The sequence below is a fragment of the Nyctereutes procyonoides genome, unplaced genomic scaffold (genome assembly GCF_905146905.1).
Source record: "Nyctereutes procyonoides isolate TBG_1078 unplaced genomic scaffold, NYPRO_anot_genome, whole genome shotgun sequence".
NCBI lineage: Eukaryota > Metazoa > Chordata > Mammalia > Carnivora > Canidae > Nyctereutes > Nyctereutes procyonoides.
The window spans coordinates 21542540-21562795 of record NW_026575117.1 but is presented as its reverse complement, the minus strand read 5'-3'; the positions used below and the strand labels follow the sequence as shown (position 1 = coordinate 21562795).

Below are 20256 nucleotides of genomic sequence, written 5' to 3'. Positions count from 1 at the left end.
GGCGGAGGCTCCTCCGGGGACGCGGGGACCGATCTGCGTAGAAGCGGGTGGCGGGGAAGCGGGGAGGAGATCTCTGAGTGGGAAGCGGAGCCGGGGGCCCGAGACCCGTCGCGTCAGAGCCAGGTAAAGGCTCCTTCCCTGTCCCCGCGCCTCCTCCCGGCCGCCGGGCTGGAGCCCTGACTGACCGAACCGCGGCAGGGGCGGGAGGGAGAGGGCGCGGATGCTGCTTGCGGCGTCGCCCGGCGGTGCCGCCCGGAACCCCCCAGACCCCCCCAGACCCCCCCCCCGACCCTCTCCGGCGCTTCCAGGACAGCCCATAATACTTGTCGGGACGGCACCTCCCGCCGCCCTTGGCCACACAGCCCGGCTCTGCCCTGGACTGTGCCGCCGCCGCGCAGCCCGCACCCGGCCCGCTCCCCAAGCCCTCCGCACGCGGGCAGCCTCGGGCAGCCTCGGCCACTGCTGGGCGGCCGTCGCCGGCGTCACCGCAACCATCGGCTGCCCCCTTCCCCTGTCCCCAGGCCCTGGCAGGCAGCCGCCTTGCAGCGCAGGACCCAGGAGGCCGGGGCTTCCGCTGCTTCCGGGGCTCTGGCCCCGTCCCAGCCCCCGGCCCGCCGGGAACGGCCCCCTTCACGCGCTCGCGCTCGCAGACCCGTAGCGGGGCCCCCGCGCTGCCCGCACTCTCCCGCCCCCTGTGACGCCGGGGCCGCCTGTCCTGTGCTCCCCGCCCTCCCCCCCCCCCGGCCGCCCGGGCAGTCCCCCCCCCCTTTGCCCTCTCTCCACCCCCAGGCGTGCGCGGACGCCCCAGTCATCCCGGCCGCGGTGCAGCCGCCGGACCCCACCTCACACCCCCCTCCCCGCTTCCTGCCTGCCTGAGCCTCCGCGCCGCCTGGGCTCCCTCCTCCTCCGCCCCGCGCGGGAAGCGGGAGACACCGGCCGGAGCCCCCCCGCCCCCCGCCCAGGACAGGGTAAGGGGCGACCCAGGAGGGAGGGGCGCGTCTGCGGCACGGTGGGGAGCGTGACGGCCGGCTGCGCTGCCGCTGCCGCTGCCGCTGCCGCTGCCGCTGCTTCCCTCCCGCCTCCCGGGCCTGGGCCGGGGCGGGATTTCCTCCGGCACCTCCTGGGGCGAGGAGTCGGGGCTGCGACCCCCCCCCCCCCAGCCTGGGTCTGGGTGCGGTCTTTGGGCTGGCTGCGCACGGTGACAAGGAGATACTGGGGGTGGCATTTAAGAGCCACTCTGGCCCCTGGCTGGGGGGAGGCGGGGGCCGCCTTCCGTCCCCCGCCTCCGGGTTTTCCCGACTCCGACCCTAGCCTCTAACCCGTTTCCTGCTTCTGTCGACCACATTGTTTTCCTGGACGTGCCCCGTGCCGAGCTGGCTCTTTGCTGCAGGTCTCCTCCCCCCGCCCCAAACGTGTTGCTGCCAAGAGAAGCCAGTAACCAAAAACAAAACAACTGGGAGGAGGGGCGGGAGGGGAAGAAAAGTTGTGCCCGGGTGGCTTGTCCCTCCCTGGCTTTGATCCCTTTTGGTGTCCTGGGGGTTGCCCCAGCCGGGGGTCAGGGGCCGCGTCGGAGCCACCGCGGAGGGTGCTCCCCTCGGCTGGCCGCTCCCCAGCGCTGGCGGGGCTCGGAGGCCGCCGAGGTGCCGCAGTCCCCGCCCGGAGCCCCGCGTCCCCGCCGCAGTCCCCACCCGAAGCCCGCGCAGGCGGCTGCTCCGAAGTGTTTTTCTTCCAGCCCTAAAACAAAATCCGGAGGGAGCTTCCTCCCTCCGCACCTCGGCGCGCCGGGCTCCGTGGGCCCGGGCGGTGTTTGGCCGAGATGAATGGGCCGAGGCCCGGCTCGGAACGACGTCCCCTACCCCACCCCCGCCGCGCTTAGGATCTGCGCTGGGGCTCATCGCCCCCTCCCCTTTTCCCTGCATTTACAGGCAAGTGAACCGGAGCAAACGACTTCCGATCCAGTCTGCGCTGCTGCGGCTCCCGTTTGGGATTTGATTTGCAGCATCCTCGAGCCTGTGCAACAAAAAACCGCGAAGCACGCCCAGCCCTCCCCCGGCACCCTTTTACGCACCCACTCCCTCCCGGGGACACAGCTGGGCGCGTCCACACCCCCGCACCCCCCACACCATGTTGTGCGGAAGGACTTCCACTCCCTGCCTCTGTCGTTGATGTCAGACCCCGGGCCAGCCTCCGGGCGCTGCAGTTCTCCCGGCTAATGCTGAGGCTGCGGCTCCGGCTCTAGCACAGAAACCAGCCGCCGCCGCGCCCGGCCCCAGCGTCCACCGTCTGCATGTGCCCGCCGTAGCCTTCAGCCCAGCCCGCAGCCCGCGCCCCCCGGAGCGCTGGAGACCACCGCGGGGGGGCCCCTTCTGCCCTTGGGAGAAGCGGTCTTGGAGGTATTGATTTCGGTGGTTGGATTTTTCCCGTGGATCTATCAATTCATAATTTGAATTTGGAAGAAAGAAGGAAAACATGACGTCTCCAGCCAAATTCAAAAAGGATAAGGAGATCATAGCAGAGTACGATACTCAGGTCAAAGGTAAGGGCTTTGAAAAATAGCATCATGCATATGCTCCGTGGACCATTGAGGCATGCATTTCCACCCTGATTTGCAGGATGTTCATTTCTCCGGGTGGAGCAGGTGGGGGCAGGCTGAGCCCAGAGGTGGTTTCCTAGGTGGGTTTGAGCCTCCAAGGGATGGGCTGTGCCAGGGGCCACCGGCTCTGGAAAGGAATTTTTAGAGTGGGCTTTAGGTTTGTTCTTGTAAGGGCTGGCCCTGATTTTGGCAGCCCTCTCCCGCAAGCTAGATAGGGTGGGGGGAGGGGCGGGAGGTCCTTGGGGAGAGAAAGGTGGCAGTTTGCCTCTGGGTGTCTGGGTCAGGCTTCCTTGAAGGACAACTGAAATCTGACAGGTGTTTGGGAATTTATGTCAGAGGTTGAAGAGGAGTCCAGGTAGAGAAAGGCAGCCTTGAGAAGGTACACCATTTGGGGAGCCCCTGGAGAGGCGGGTTTTTTTTTTTTTTTTTTTTCTGGTGCACTATATCAAAAGGAGACATTTGCTATGGCATCGGACACTGAAAGTCTGTAGCCACCTTGGGTGCACCTTGTACCTGCCAGGTCTCTGGTTGCCCTGTATTCAGTCAGAGATCAGAGAACAGAAAGAATAAGGTCATTTCACACCCGGTCTCCGCCCTCACCTAAACATGAATGGAGTTGGGATGTTAGGGTTGCTGGGTGGTGCTGATTCTGGAGAATGGGAAGACATAATTGTTTAACCCTTCTGTGTTGTCGCTCTCTGCTCCAGAATGCATGCTTTTAAAGGCCCACTTGCCTCTGCAAAAATGTGAAGGCTAAAGCAAAATGTGGACCTGGAGAAACCAAGTGATCTGTCTACACATTTAATTGACTACCTGACTTGGTGCTGCATGAATCAGGGCCCCTTCCCAGACAACCTTTTTTTTTTTTTTTTTTTAACCAGCCATTCCCATAGGACGGGTTCCCGCCTGTTAAAGAGCCCCAGGATGTGTTTGTGCAAGGCACTGTCCCTTCTTGGCCAGTTACTGGGAAGAGCCATGTGCTCTAGCCCATTGAGATTTCAGCTGGGGAGTGGGAGAGGTGGGTGGCCTTGAACGTTACACCACATGGTTGGAGCTCTGGGTTTTCCTTTGTTTCAGAGTACAGAGGGAGGGGCCCCTCCTTCTTTGCCTGCACCAATGCAAGGAGACCTTTTCTATCATAGAGGACTTGGGAAGGGCCATGTCTCCCTTCTAATGATTGCCTGGGGTGGGGATAGTGTAGAGCTTGAAATGGGCAGCTGCCTTATCTCTTGGAAGGTTGGAATGTAGTTTCAAGCCCCCCTTTTGCCTGTAGGATCTTTTTAATGTCATCAGCTTGGTCAGCGCTGGAGGTGCCCTGAGGGACCTTCTATCCACTTGGCTGCAAATATTGGTGGGCTTATTACAGAGGTGGGGGAGTTGATTGATTGATAGCTTCAGTTGAGCAGGGATTGGGAGAGGTGTGGTTGTGAGTTATAATTGAGGTCTTGGCCTCTTGTCACTGTTCATAATCTGGACCTGTTTTTGTAAACAATAGGCCACTGGCCTCTGTGTCCTGTCCAGATGCACTGTATTCTGCTCCTGGAATCCCCCTTGCCATTTTAACCAGATATGTCATTCTATTTTTTTACACATCCTATTCTTAACTGTTGCAGTAGGGAACGTTAATAACTTTGACTTTCCCAGATTTCTTTCCAGAAGCACACCATTTGACTAAGGTGCAAAGTGATTTTATATGTTTATTTTTTGGAAGGTTCAGGGCTGATGGGTGTTAATAGAACCTTGTCTGCTGATTCCTATTGGTGAAAGATTTCTCACGAGCGTCTCAGAATTGAATACTTGCGTATTTACAAACATTGCTCATTGAGATGATGTAATGCAGTTGGCTATTTGGGGTTTCTCCTCAACCTTGCCGCAAGCAGGAAAAATGTTTTTGCTTTGCTCTGATATTTTCCACCGACACTCTTCAGGATCATGGAATTTTATAGGTGGCCGAGCATGACGTCTTACTTAGAGAAGGTGCCTGATAAAAAATGTATTTAAATGATTTAGTCCCTCATTTTATAGTGGAGGGGAGTACAGAGAAATTAAGAGGCTTGTCCAAGGTCACACGGCTAGGTGGTGGAAGCTGAAAGTAGAAGCTGGTTACTGACTTCAAATTCTCTGTTTTGCCCTATTCTTATTTACTATGAAACATCATCTGACCAGAGTAGGAAAAAAGAAATCTTTAAGAAGCCCAAATCTATCAACAAATAATAGTAGTGGTAATAATAATAACAGATTACATTTTGAGTGCTCATGATGTTCCAACCTGTCTCAGGTGCTTCATATGAGTTGTCGTGTTTAATTCTGACATCAACCCAGAAGATAGATACTGTTTTACCCTACATTCACTGCAGGAAGACACAGGCTTCGAGAGGGTGAGAAGACTTCCCAAGGTCACACGGCCAAATCCTGGCAGCTTGACTCTATTCCCTTATTCATCAGCCCTTTATTTAGTGAATTCTGTGAGTTCTAGGGGTTGGCGGTATAGCAGTGGCTAAGACAAAGACCCATCTCTTATGGAGCATAGGAACATATGTTCTAGAAACCAGGTTCTTCGTTGAAGAGCATCGGGATTGGAGACAAAGGACCCGGGTTCTAGGTTGGCTCTGCTCCCCCACCAGGTAGACGCCCTCAGTCAGAATTCTGCATTTCAGGTTTTAATGTGTTACATGAGCCTGGTACTGCTGCTGGTCTTCTCTTAAGAGATGCCAAGATAAAAAAGAAAATTGCTCTTTTGGTCTGGTGGCTAAGAGCACACATGTTTTTTTTTTTTTTGAGTTTTTGAGCTGACCCAGGTGTCCAGTCTCAGTTGGGCCACTTGCTCATCTTGCACCGGGGTGAGGTCCGTGACTTGTTTGAGCCTTAACTTCCTAACTGGAAAATAGGCAAAATACTGTGCATCTTAAGGTAGCTGTGCGGAGTCAATGAGATGGTCTGTGGAAATCATTTGGCATGGTATGTGTGCTCGCCACCCACTCTGTTAGCGAGCCCTGCGCCCTGCCACATCAGGCTAACCGTAAGGCTAACTGGCCCTTCACCCCCAGCGTGACCCCTGTTCAGGGATGGGAGACGAGTCTGGGTATGAAACTTGAGTTCTAGGTTAGGTTCCTCCAGTAGCAGTGAAAGGTATCTTACCCCAGAGCCCTCAGTTTCCCTTCCTGCAAAATGAACAGATAAACTGTCTAGTTGTTGGCAGCCGTTATCTTGTTCCTCTGACCAGAGTCCTGGGCTTTATGCCTTTTTCTGTCAGAACGGTTTGAACCGAGTGGACTCGAAATGGGCTCTGCGGGATCTTGTCTGCCCTGTGGCTTTTGCTTCTCTGTCAGCCACCTGCTTGCACGGCCCCGAGGGCTTCTGAGGCCGTGGCCAGGGTACATTTATGAGGGGCGTGCCTCGTTCATCAGCCTGCCTGTAGCCGCCTTCTTCAAAACCATCATTGTTTCTGGTTTGTGGGTGTTCAGATTCCTTTGAAAGTTCATGCCTCTCAATGTCCGACTCAAAAGCAATAATATTCATAGTGCTTTTACATGGCTCTTTCCAGTTAATGAAACGTTCTCATATCCATGAATCTCTGGAAATTCTTGACAACTCTGATCAGGCTCCTGCTCATAACCTGAGGCCTTCTGGCCTACAGCCCGTTAGCTTCTTGCAAGGTTGCAGCTGCAAGAGGTGGTACAGTGCAAGACACGGTGGAGATGATGATCTGGGGAGCCTTGGGGAGGCTTCACATCACTGCGTTGTCTCTCTGCTAGTGTTGTCCTCGGCTTCTTCTGGAACCCTTTCCTTTACCCTCGCCATACCTTGAGTTTTTCTAGTGCCCCAGAATGCTTGAGATTGACAGTTAATGCAAATATTCCAGGAGGAATCCTCTGAAACAGAGTGGTACTGTGTGCCGAGCAAGTTTTCTTTCTTGAGAACATTGGGGGTCTTGTCCTTTTTTTTTTTTTTTTTTTTAAATGTCTTAGAAGGGCAGTATGTGTGCACCACAGAACTGAGAAGTGAAATTCTCTAATTTCCATCTGGAGCATTTTGGTAGAAAAGCCTCAGGCTTTTGCCTGAAACGGTTTAACCTTTTAGGACCCTTCCAGAGCTGGAGACGAAATTTAAAACTCCGCACATATATGTGGGCGTGCATGGGCGTGTACACACACACACACACACACACACACACACACTTGGAAATGTGGATTGCTGGTATTTAAACAAGGTTGTTCCCCTGGGAGGTCTGAGCGGTTCTTCACTCATGCCAACAAAGGTCTTCTCCGAAGCTTCTTTCCTCCCAGCCCCCAGCCCCCAAGGGAGCTTTAAATATAATCAGTTTGTGAAAAGCTGCAGTAAAACATCTCCTTGGAATCCCCAAGCAGATGCTATCATCTTCCTGCGAGATGATTGAAGGCTTCTCTTCCATCGCTCAGGGAAAATAGGGCTCTGCAGTAAGCTGAACTCCTGGAAGGAAAGGAAGCTCTGGGAAAAATGAAGCACTCTGTGTGTAAGAGTCGGAGGAAGGTAGTGGGCAAGGAGCTGGGATGTTGTGTGCTGGGCAAAGCCGCAGTGTTGAGACGTGTGTTTGTGAGCAGCCCTTTTGAAATTTCAGACATTCTCCTAGGGCATGGGAACAGAAATCTCTTTGGAGAAGCCCATCTGGTGCTTATGGCCACATCCTCATGCACCGCACAGATTGAAAGCCAGGGCAGGGCCCAGTCATTTCTCTGCTGCCAAGTTTACAGAGTCAGACCTGGCCCTGATCTGTAGGATCCACACCCTTTAAAATCAGCAGGTGCCCAGCTTCTGACTCCTAGGCTCCCATTGTTCACTCCAGATAAACATGGGCTGCCAGGGGTACCTGTAGAGTCCTTCTTCCAGAAGAGGAGTTTTTGTCCTGGGAATTGTGCCTTCTTTAACACCCTAGACCTCCCAGGGCTTTGTTCGGAAAGTATTATGTCACATGGCAGGGGAAAAGAGGTCAATATGTAGATCTCTACTGGTAATAAAATTCAAGTAAACAGTTTTAACTTGGTGTAAGCTACAGAATTGGTCTTTTAGGGAATCTGGAAAGGGTACCTCGGAAGGTATTTGACTTAAATATCAATGAAAGCACTTAAAAGCATTTTTAAGAATTACAAAATAACACCTTTACTGATTTTACAATATTGTGTAGGAACTTTCATCTCTTTGTAGGAAAATACACACAACTTAAAATTTACTATCTGCATTGTTCTTTTTTTTTTTTTTTTTTTAAGATTTTGTTTATTTATTCATGAGAGACACAGAGAGAGGCAGAGACACAGGCAGAGGGAGAAGCAGGCCCCTTGCAGGGAGCCCAATGTGGGACTAGATTCCAGGACTTTGGGATCACACCTTGAGCTGAAGGCAGACGCTCAACTGCTGAGCCACCCAGGCGTCCCTATCTGAAGCGTTCTTTAGTGTACAGTTCAGTGGCAGTTAGAACATTCCCACTGTGCAAACCAGCACTACCATCCATCTCCAGAACTCTGCATCTTGCAGAATTGAACTCGGTACCCATTAAATAATACCCCCTTACTCTCACCCTGGATGTCTGACTCTCACCCTGTATGTCTGACTGTTCTAGGTATCACATATTGTAGGTGTATACCACATTTTGTTTATCCATTCATCTTTCCATGGACACTTGGGCGGTGTCTGCCTTTTAGCTATCGCAAATACTGCTGCTGTGAACAGTATGACGTACCCCTATTTACAAAAAATGTCCTCTATAGCCAAGTTTTACAAGCCTGTATATGTATTTCTATATAATCACGTGTCCTGATAAGTCTTGTTAGAGTTAAGATTTAAATGTACGTGTTCATGTTTTCTTATTATGAATATGTACTTATGCTCTAATATGAACATTGTATGTAGATAACAATTTAATACCTCTTAATAATTACATGAATTACTAAATTTTTATTGTATTTTTAATCGCTTTATTAAAGTTTAATTGACATGTAATAAACCACACATGTTTAAGGTATACATTAGATAAATTTTGACATGTGCTAACACACCCATGAAATCATCCCAATCAAGATAAGTGAGCAGAATGATCATCACCAAGAGTGTCTTCATTATAGTATATTATTAAATGAGTAATATAATAACTACATTACGGAAATGACATTAACTTAAAAATAAATAAGTAAAAACCAGGTCTTAATTAAATTTAAAAAAAGTAATAAATAAACAGTGATCCAAGCTACCCAGGTTAGTTCCTGGAAATTTTATTTATTTATTTATGTATTGCCTTAGTGAATAAAGACAGCCTTCCAGAAGAGCTTGGTTAATAATTGTGCCTCAGCCATTACTATGTGTTTAGGAGGGGAGGGGGCAGGGGGAGAGAAAAAAAAAAAATCTTGGACTTGTTAGATGTTGACGAGTGACAGTATCTGTTTTTCCTAAAGACCTTACTTGAATCAGTCTCTAGGGCCTCACACTTCTTCTGAAAGGGTCACAAGTGAGCCAGATGCCAAGGGGTGGGGCTGGGGGCTCCCCTGGGAGATCTGCTCAGAATGCCATGAATGTGGCTTATTTCCTCTCATGATTGATTCCCTGCTGAGAAGAGACCAACTTCCCAGGTGAACATTAACTGGGTCCTCAATCTTGGTCTCAATTCTAAATTTTTTTTTTAATTTTTATTTATTTATGATAGTCACACAGAGAGAGAGAGAGAGGCGCAGAGACACAGGCAGAGGGAGAAGCAGGCTCCATGCCCTGGGAGCCCGATGTGGGATTCGATCCCGGGTCTCCAGGATCGCGCCCTGGGCCAAAGGCAGGCGCCAAACCGCTGCGCCACCCGGGGATCCCTTGGTCTCAATTCTATCATCAACCATATCTCTCATTTTACTGTAAGAGGATTGGAGGCCTATCTGGATGATTTGCCATACTTGAAAGACATCTATTAGCTAACATTCTGCTGTTTATTTGGGGCTTACCATGTACTTAGGCTAAGTACGTTACATAGATAGTGCCTAAACCTCACACCAACCCTAGGAGGAATACATTATTCTTACCCCATTTTGCTGATGAATAAATGGAGGTGCAGGTGAATCAGTGACTTGCCCAGGGGCTACTGCTGGTGCATGATGGGACAGGAATTAGGACCTGGGCTCCCACCAGAGTCTGAGTCCAAGTGCTGCTCCTGGAGTGCCCCTTTCTCCCTGTCCAGTTCCACAGTTTTGCCTACTAAGATCTCACGCTGCCTCGTGCCTTCCATGGTCACTCTGACTAGAAAGGACCCTTCTCTCTGGGATGACTGACACAGCACTCTGGCATTCATCTTGTACTGCCTTAAGTTCTAAATATGTGTCTAGGTGGGAAGTTTTGAAGGTGCTTAGTGCAGTGCAAAGAACCCAGGCCTTGGAACAGGCCCTCAGTGGGAACCTCAGCAGCAGCACCTCCTTGCCCTGTGGCCTTGCTCGGGTTACTCAGCTTCTCCTCCAAGCGTGCTCTCTTGTGACGTAGAGATGGCAAGACCTACCTGTCTGGTTTATTGTGAATGTGTGTCAAGTATCTGCCAAATAGAAACTGCTAAATACGTAGCTCTTTTTATAGGGGACCCTTCAGGTAGGAGCACATCTAGAACAGTATTGTAGCCCTCAATGGTGGCTCTTGGTAAACATTATCAAGTATTATGATAAATGCATAAATTACTGTAAATAATTTTTAAAAAACGGTTTCTTATTTTGATCTTGATGGTATATCTTACATAATACCACCAAGGTGATTTATTATTTATTTTTTTATTTTTTTAAAATTTATTTATTCATGGGGGACACACAGAGAGAGGCAGAGACATAGGCAGAGGGAGAAGCAGGCTCCCTGCAGGGAGCCAGATGCAGGACTTGATCCCAGGACCCCAGGATCATGACCTAAGCCAAAGGCAGATACCCAACCACTGAGCCACCCAGGTGCCCCACTCAGGTGATTAAAAAAAAAACAACCCACTATTATACTAAGATCATAACGTAGAAGACTATTTATACCCATCACTTCGCCCTTACTCTGCTTATGTCTTTCACCATCACAAAGCTGAATTGCCTCTAGTTTCCTTACCACTTACCATGTTACATTATTTCATGCTTCTTGTGTTATGCATGCTGTGTCCTGTCTCTGGAATGGGTTCTTTCTCTTGGACTTGGAAAGCTCAGTCATTCTTTAAAAGCCAGCTCAGAGGGATCCCTGGGTGGCGCAGCGGTTTGGCACCTGCCTTTGGCCCAGGGCGCGATCCTGGAGACCCGGGATCGAATCCCACGTCGGGCTCCCGGTGCATGGAGCCTGCTTCTCCCTCTGCCTGTGTCTCTGCCTCTCTCTGTCTCTCTCTCTCTGTGACTATCATAAATAAATTAAAAAAAATAAAAAATAAATAAATAAATAAAAAAGCCAGCTCAGATGCCACCACCTCCAGGAAGTCTTCCTTGCTTCTCTCTTCACAGTGATCTTGTGCAAGATGCCAAGCAAGATTCCTCAGCATCTACCTTTACTTTCTGCGCAGGGCTAATCAACACAACCCAGAGCATTTCCTTAGCAATGTCCTGATGGTTCTATGCATTCATTATATTCCATTGTAATCTCTTTGTTTACACCTTTTATTTACAGCTCACTGAGCACCTTGGGAACAGACCTATCTTTTATTTGCTGCCATGTGTCCAGCTTCTGGCACAAAGAAGCTCTAAAAAATGCTTGTAAATAGAACCAGACATTTACTGAATTGAGGTTGGATGTGCCTGTGCCATATTTCTGCCTTTCTCCCCCTACTCCAATAAAAAGCCTTCTCCTTATGTTGATGTTATTTGAAATTCAGAGTGGATCAAACATGATGAAAATTGTCATTATGGAAGGACAAGTACACACCATGTAGCACGTGAAGGCTCCCCAATGGGGGAGGGGGGTGTTTTTCCTTATTTACTACCCCCTCTTCCCTCCTGAAAATCACTGCCCTGAAACTGTAATTCAGTTGATCTTCAGTCACATTTCTTTCCTTGGAAACCAAGAAAAATATTAACTCCCAAGTTCCAGAGTGTAAAACAAAAAGTAAGGTTTTCTGTAATTGAAGCAAAACAAATTGTACATTTGTCCAGGATTTATTTATCATTTTAAGCAGATATTTGAAATCTAAAGTTGAGAAAGTTGAGGTCTATTTTAAAACAGTTGACTCAGCAAAAGGACTTTGTGATACTTTTTTGAAGCATGTGTTTGGAGAGAGCTATTGGCTCCTTCGAAGCAGCTGTATGATCTATGGAAAAACGGGGAGGAAAGGTTCAAAGGGACTAACAGGGAGACTCTCCCCTCTGATTTTCAAGTCATTTGGTATTCAGTTGCCTTAACCTTATTTATACATTGTGAATGAATGGTCCTGAACTTGAAATATATATTCATGAGGAAGGGAAAACAGCTGGGGAGTGTGCCTCCTGCGTTTCTGTGGGTATTTTAGGATGCCATCTGTTAGGGAGAAGGCAGTCTTTTAAAATAATCTTTTCTTCTAAAAATGCACTAATCAGTGGGCAGGTGACCCGAGAGGCATTATGAAAGTTGGGACTGAGTCTTTGCTGTCTGATCCCAGATCCTGCATCTCAAATCACCACTCGTAGGGCAGGGTCTGAGCGCCCTCTCCCAGGAGAAGGTGATCTCATCAGCCACAGGCGTCTGGGTGGCCAGGGCTCCACAGGAAGACGAGGCATAGAAAACAAAGGGATCTGAGAGCATGAGTTGGCCAAGACATGCCATGCCATCAGCTTTAAGAAGTACATCCTGTTTCTGAAGACCTGGCAACGATTTCTCCAAACATTGGGATCCTTTAGGGATCTGCTCTCTTTTCTACTAGTCTTTCTCTTGTGTTTTGATTGATTGATTGATTGATTGATTGGGGTGGGGTGTATTGGGGCAGATCTTGTCCCATGAATCAGGTGCTCTTTGGGGAAGCATCCTGACTCAGGTACTTGCTTTGGACCAATACTCTGTGCAGGGAGAATGGTTCCAAGGGAAGGAGTGCCATTTGGAGGCAGAAAGTTCGGGTGTTAGTTTGGCTTTGTCATTTACCACTGTGATTTTTGGGGTAACTCACCCTTAGGTCTCAAGGCTGCTAGAGTCCTCATCTATGAAATGGAGACAATCATTCTTGGCCCCAGCTAACAATTGATGATGATGATGACAGTGGCTGGCATTTATTGAGTGCTCCTTATATTTAAGCTCTAAGTGCTTTATGTATACTAACGTGAATCTCCCACCAGTCCTACAAGGTAGCTGCTTTTATGATCCCCGTTTCACAGATGAGGGAGGCACCAGTAGGCTACAGAAGTTACTCCAAAGCACATAGCTGGTTAAGTGAGAGATGGGCGATGAACCCAAGCTGACTTAACATTGTCCTGGCTGTAGATCTCATTTCCTAGGATCAGGATGCAAAAAGTAGTTCATGCAGTGTCCTAAATGTCTTTCTGGGACATACCTCCTTGACCCCCTTCCTCCCCTCCCTGCCTTGGTTTTCTCATCTAGGAGATTTGGGCTTGCATTAGAAAATTTCTAATACCCTCCCAGCTTTCATGGTTCTTATTTTTCTACCTTAATATATTGAAGATGACAGTTTTGCCCTATTAAGCAGGTGCACTTGTAAGAACAAAACCTATTATATTCTGAGCTTCAGTCTCCTCAGTCCCAGAGTTGGCCATGTCTGCCTGGCTGCCGCACACGTATAGGGGCAGCAGGGGTGGGGTGGTGGTGGTGGAGACACCAGGTGGTGGCAAGGTGGCAGATGCTCTGGAGAGCAGTTGAAGTGATACTTGGTCAGGTGTCACTATCTGTTAGGAAGATGTGCTTCACAGTTGGAGAGATGGAGGGGAAGGGATGGTTACTTGACAGGCCTTGTGGTGGACCTGTGGCTGGATTACTCGGAACAATAAATACTTTAATCAGGATAAATATGTTAAACCCTGGATTTGAGACAGTTCCTTGCCGTCACCAGTGTGGATGGTTTTCTTTGCCCATGTTGGTGGGCTAGAGGTAGAACTTGTGTAACCCTTGGTATTGTAGACATGTAATGTTGCTGTGTGCTGTGCTTGAATTAAATAAGAAAAAATAGAAAAAGGAAGTTAGGTGCTTGTCTTTAATTATGATTTAAGAAATAAGGAAATGGGAGGCTTTTAAATCCCTGACCTCTGGGCTGGGCTGAACTAGGGGGAGGCCATGTGGATGTGGAACTGGAATAGGGTTAATGTGGACATCTGGGTTGTGGGGGAAGTGACTGCAGGCTCTCCTAGGATGCAGGATGTCCTCTTGCCACCTACACCCTTCTTCATGGGTTCGGCCCTTTGTCAACTAAGGGATTTGTGTGGGGATCGTGATGAGTTATGCTGTAATGTGGAGTTGAAATGTTTTCGCGTTTGTGTTTGTTTTCTTTTCACCTAATGAACAGGCTAAGTCTGTTGTTTTTAAATGAGTACTATTAATAATAATGACAGCTCATATTTTTATCATTATAGCATTTAAAAAAGATCATTCATAGGGAGGCAGGGATGGTTGTAGGGTAATGGAGGACTAGCTGCATAATGTCAGACAAGTCCTTCCACCTTTGGTATTCCCATCTCAGCTGGAAAGTAGAAAGATGGATTGCTAGTTCTTTGCTTCATCGTTTTTAGGACCTATGACCAGAACCTGGTTATTATAAAGTAAGTTGCTGCATAGCATTTCCATGTTGATTATTGTCCCGAGGGAAGGATAGAAACCAGAGAATAGATACCATAGATTCTTCCTGCTTGTCTCTCCTATTCCTGGCTTAAAGTTTTATCTTTAAACGACATTAATAGGTTTTGTGTGTTAGTCGTTGGAGTCAATTGTGCTGTATCTCTTGATCTGTCTTATTTATTCATTGATTTGTGGTGATGTAACTTATCTCAACTCTCTGCTGTCAGCAATTTTCAACGAAACATTGAAGCGTTTTGGGTAGATGGTGTGTGTTGCTTTGATTAATGAGGTTCTTGATCTGGATGTTTTAAGGCAGTTAACAGCACAATTTAAAAATACCTAGTATTGGGCAGCCCCGGTGGCGCAGCGGTTTAGTGCCGCCTGCAGCCCCGGGGTGTGATCCTGGAGACCCGGGATCGAGTCCCACATCGGGCTTCCTGCATGGAACCTGCTTCTCCCTCTGCCTGTGTCTGCCTCTCTCTTCGCTCTCTCTGAATGAATAAATAAATAAATCTTTAAAAAAAATAAATAAAAATAAAAATACCTAGTATTCCTTAAAACTTCAGTAGCACTCCCACTGCCAAGTCTGAAACTGATTTGTGCCATTTATTTCCTTCTAACAGTAAATATGTGCATGTGAGCCCATATTTGTTCTTTTGACGGGGCAGCAGGATTGCTACTACAGAAATGCCAACTCTTCTGAATTTAGCAGCAAAAAGAGTTAATCATTATTTAGGTAGGAACAGAAACCTCCCAAGTTTCTAACCTGCCGTGGCCCCACATCTCCTCCTTACTGCTCCTAGAAGACCAGGCACTCTTGGGCACAGGCCTGTGCACACATGTGCATGTGCACATATACACATGCACACAACTTAATGTAAAACGATCTCATGTTTATAAGAGCTGGAATTACTTGGGAGGGATACTTGTGCTCTGTAGGCTCAGTGGACATGATGTGAAAGCAGGCCTATTTGCCTATTTAGCCTGTGGAGATTACAGATAACAGCGTGATATGTAATTGAGTAAGAATTTGAAAAATTATCCAATAACATTAGGAGCAACAAAGCACCCGCTTGTGTGTGTGTTTCTTTCTTTCTTTTTTTTTTTTTTTTTTGGGGGGGGGGGTTCTTTTTTGCTGAAAAACTATCCAGAGGAGGGGTAAGGAGCTAGCATTGTTTTCAGGGTGTGGGAACCCCCTCCCCCGCCTCCCCCCTTAACCAACTATGTTTGCCCAGGCAGAGAGTGTGAGGTCTCAGAGATCTTGACAGATCATTTAGTACATTCTTTTGCCCTTCGGGCAATTCTTCAGTCTAATCATTTCAGGAAAAGAGCTGTCAGCTAACCTTTAAAATCTTTTCCAGAAGAGTACACCACAGCTTACCTTCCCATCTTGTTCCAGTGACCCAAACTATAAATGGTCAATTCCTTCATTTGCAGAACTTGAAACAGGATAAAAAAGGAGGCCTGATGAATGGAACTCATATTTTTGCTGTCGCCACCACACCCTCTGTACAGACCTTTGCTTCATTTGGGTTCTCAGGCTTGAGGAAGGAAGAGGTCATTGATGAAATTCTTGAGGCCTTAGTACAGGCTTCTAGTGTGTTCTTCTCAGCCCCTCCCCTCCTCACTTCTACCAGTGTTGGGATACTTTGTGTTAAACAGAAATCATGAACTAGTTTCAACCAGTACCCATTTATCTGATACCTACTCTGTGCTTGGTTTTGTACTAGGTTGCAGGCATATAGAGATACAGAACAAGGTTTTGGCTTTCAAGGAGCTTCAGTGTATTAAAAGGGATAGACAGATTGCATAAATACAGTGAAGGACCACAGTGGAGGGATAGGAAAGCCCAGTGGTTGGACATTGAGTGATGTGGCCAAGGCTGATCGAGGTGGAAGATGGTGATTGTACCTAGTATTACCGTGTGCTTGGTGATCTGTGAAGTGCCTTTCCGTACTTTATCTCATTTAACCTCTGAATGGTGCTATAGCAGGGCAGGGTGATTTTAGGCCTTTTAATAATTTTTGGTCACTTTTGAAATATTTTATTTTGAGATGATTATACATTCACATGCAGTTGGAAGAAACAATAGATTGTAGTACCCTTTACTTAAAATCTTTCAAAACTATAGTACAATGTCACAACCAGGACACTGACATTGATATAGTCAGAATATGTACAGCCTCATTGCTACTGGGTGGCTCATGTTGATTTTATAGTCCTGCCTCCCTCCACTATTCCCTCATCCTACCTCCCTTTATCCTTAGTCCTTAACTCCTGGAGCTGCCAATCTGTTCTCATGACTGTAGCCTTGTCATTTTCAGAATCTCATTCAGGGAATCATATAGTATGTAGCCTTTTAGAATTGGCTTTTTCTCACTCAGCATAATTCTCTGGCAATTTATCCAGGTTGTTGTATGTATCACTAGTTCCTTTTTATTACCCATGATAGGGATGTACATGGGTTTGCTAACCATTTACCCATTGAAGGACAGCTGGGTTGTTTCCAGTTTAGGGTTATTATGAGTAAAAGTGCTATAAACATTCATGTATAGATTTTTGTGTGAATATGTATTTTTTTTAAAAAGATTTTATTTATTTATGAGAGAGAGAGAAAGAGAGAGAATGAGAGAATGAATGAATGAGACAGGGGCAGAGGCGGAGGGAGAAGCAGACTCCTTGCTTGGCAGGGAGCCTAACTCATGGGGCTTGATCCCAGGACCCTGAGCTGAAGGCAGACAGTTAACCAACTGAGCCACCCAGGTCCCCCTGAACATGTATTTATTTTTAAGAGTGGAGGCAGTTTTGTCTTTTTTTTTTTTTTTTAATGGAAAGATTATGGATTGGAAGGTGGAAAATCTAGGTTTTGCTTCTCACTAGGAAGTGCTGTATATGTATCCCTGAATTTATCGTTTGCCTTCTTGAGTCTTGATTTCCTTGTCAGTAAAACATTATACTATGTGTTCTGCCTACGTGCCGGGGTTGTTGTGTGGATAAATTGAGATAATAATATGATAACAAATTTATAAATGGCAATAAAATATACAGAAGTGGGATAAGATGCCACTTCACTGTTTCTGTCCTTTAAAGTCTGGTAGATGAGCTGGAACCTTTCCCTGAGTAGTTCTTGAACCTCAATCTAGAGATGGCTCTGTTAGGTTGTTTTTCTTTTTTTTTTTTTTATTGCTGTGTACATATTTCTTACATATCTTTGTCACCCATCCTTTGTTGGTGATACAGATTATGTACGCCTCTCCAGAGCTGGCTTATCTTTTCACTTTTTGCTGGATTCTCTGATGTATAAGAAATTTTGTTGTAAGATACTCACATCTATCTAGCATTCTCTTTGTTGTTTGGACTTTTATTTTTTTTTTAAACACATGCAACCTTTCCTCTCCAGAAATTATAAGGATATTCGCCTGTATTTTTCTAAAGGTTTTTAAGTTTTGCTTCTCAAATACTTGCCTTGAATAAATGAGGAATTTATTTTTGTGAATGGTGAGGTAGGAATCTCACTTTATTTTCTATTCCATATGGCTAACCATTTGTTCTGTTTCATTTATCAAGAGTCCATGTCTTTCCCCATTTATTTGTAGTGTCCCATTAGTATGGATGTTGAGTTTACACATATTTGTGGGCAAGATGACTCCTCAGTCCTGCTGTAGTGGTGTTAACACTTTGCCACCTGGGATGAGAACTTCTTTCACTTGCAAAATATTTCCTAAGGGTTGAAATTATGGTTTTAGCAAATTATGTTTTGAAAGATTTTCAGACACCCAGGGGTCTTCTCTCTCATCTTGAGTAGGACACAAAGTTACCCCTGTAGAAGCCAGGGCCTAGCGAGCTGTGAGGGGAGCAGGTGTTTGTCACAGTTAAAGGAATACATATCTTGTGGTTGTCAGTATTTCCAAATATATCTCCCATGCCACAAATAATTACTATGTAGGTTTCATGAGAGATTTAGAGGTGTCCAGAGTCTCATCTATATCCTCCTTGATCATATAAACTGGTGGAGAAAAACAGCCAATGTATACGAAAAGTAATAAAAAAAAATTAACCCACAGCAACAAAAGAGATGACATCAGCCAGTGGATGACTGAAGATGAGTCATGTTGATAAGAACTTGAGGAATTCAGAGATGGAGAGGGGTGGGCCAGAATGAACAAGATCTTGACTGATGATGGCATAGGCTCTTGGCTGACTCCAGAGTAGGAGGGAAGAACAGAGGCAGTGTGTGCGCCTCCCTCGGTGTTCCCACAGTCCCCACCGAGCTGACCAGTCCTACATCACTTCCTACACCACAATACAAGGATGGTTTTATCCGTCCTCATGTCCACCTTCAAGCCCCTTTCCTCAGAAACAGGCTCCCTGCCAAAAAGCCACTTGTGAGCTCGTGAGGGTAGACAACCTTTCATTTCATGTTCCCAGCAACCAGCACCGTGTTTGCTTGTGGTGGGCACCCAGTAAATGTTTGGCTGAGTCAGTGGGCCCCCCCCCACCCCCCCACCGCTGAAGAACAGGAGGCCAAGACAGACGAGTAGTATGGGGCCAGATGGTTTTGGATGACCTGGACGGTCAGCCAGAGTCTGGCTGTGTGCTGAGGCAGTGGGGAACAATAGAGGCAGTCTGATGGAGGACTGGTGTGATGAAGTTGTGTTTCAGAGAGACTCCTGGCTTGCTCCAGGCTGGCAAGGGAGGCCTGCTTCTGCCCACACAGTGTACTCTAGTAGTCTGTGCCGGCCCCCTGCGGTGGCTGCTGGGAATATGTTGGTAACTGTGACCAGTTCTTAGAGCCACCACAGAGGGAAGCAGTGATTCTCCATTAACTAGAAACTTGTGCACAGGCCCTTGACCTATGGTGACTGGGGACTAACGCCCAGGTCTGTAGGACTCCAAAGTCCGTCTATTCTTTTCCCCTTGGTCCGTGCTGCACCACACTATGTAGTCCAGAGTTTCCACTGAGATGGGGAGCCTAGCTGCAGGGATGAGTGTGGGAGCCAGGGGCCAGGCGAGAGTCACGCAGGGCACAGGGTTCTGAGCTTGGGGCACAGCGAGAAGGCTGGTGGCAAAGGGAGAATTCGCTGTGGGGAAGTCAGGAGAAGATGCTGCACTCGGCAAGAGAATGAGGGTTATTTTAGACTTCTGAGTTTGAGGTGACAGTTCCATTCAAGGAGGAATATCACCAGGTAAGTGACAGTGCCAGTCCTTCCCCACATCCCCCCCTTCATTAAATCTGTCATTTTCTTTTCTAAATTGGGAATGTTGCAGAGAAACTGCGAGATAGATGGCATCTCACCTACATGCCAAATACCTGACCTCGTTTGCAGCTTTTCTACATTTCGGTTTGAAAAATATCCTCCCCCCCCCCCCCTTCAAGGGGACTCACTGTTTGTGTTTGGGAATTAATAGCATTTTCTTTCCCAACATCCTGTAGGGGATGAGCCCTGGCTGAACAAGGAAAGGAAAAAATTGCGTTCTGAGTCTCTGGTCTGCTGATGAGCATCTCTCTCCTGCTCTGAGAATTACAGAAAAGTCGATTCAAGCCTCCCCCCCCAACACCCCATCCGCCCCCCCTAGCTCCCATGGTTGACAAAGAGCTGGCTAACGAACGAGTTGTTTTAAAAGCATCCCAGGGAGTGTGGGAGAGGCTGAGTTCAGCAAAACACGACTGGGTGGTGCTGGTGCTGTTTCGAGGTGTGGAGGCAGGAGTGGCTAATTCACCTTAATTTGAATAACTTTGGGATGGTGAGATGGCTCCTGGATAGAGGGTTTGATTAGAGATTGTGATGTGGGATTTGTTGGGAGAGGGGATCAAACTAAAGCTATTTATAGGCAAATGTATTTTAGGTATTGGCAGTGGAACTGAATGTCTTCCATCATCACCTCCAAAGGCTTTGAATTTTTAGTGTTATTTCTATTCTGAACAGAAAGGCCTGTGATTTACTGTCATCCAGTGTGTTGGATCCAGG

The 20256-nt window shown here is 47.5% G+C and overlaps 1 protein-coding gene across 9 annotated transcripts in view; it reads left to right on the top strand.

Annotated features, from left to right (window-relative positions):
* Position 1: 1 nt before the first annotated feature.
* Positions 2–20256, top strand: part of SRGAP2 (SLIT-ROBO Rho GTPase activating protein 2) — a 232289-nt gene continuing 212034 nt past the window's right edge. For 3 of the 9 annotated variants that reach the window (XM_055334229.1, XM_055334231.1, XM_055334228.1), the window contains exons 1-2: positions 3–123; positions 1926–2536. In XM_055334229.1, the coding sequence (XP_055190204.1) occupies positions 2470–2536 (67 nt within the window). In that variant the 5' untranslated portion in view covers positions 3–123; positions 1926–2469. Of the gene's footprint in view, positions 124–1925; positions 2537–20256 lie in introns of all 9 variants that reach the window. The other 6 variants (XM_055334230.1, XM_055334235.1, XM_055334234.1 and 3 more) reach the window with 3 other exon arrangements.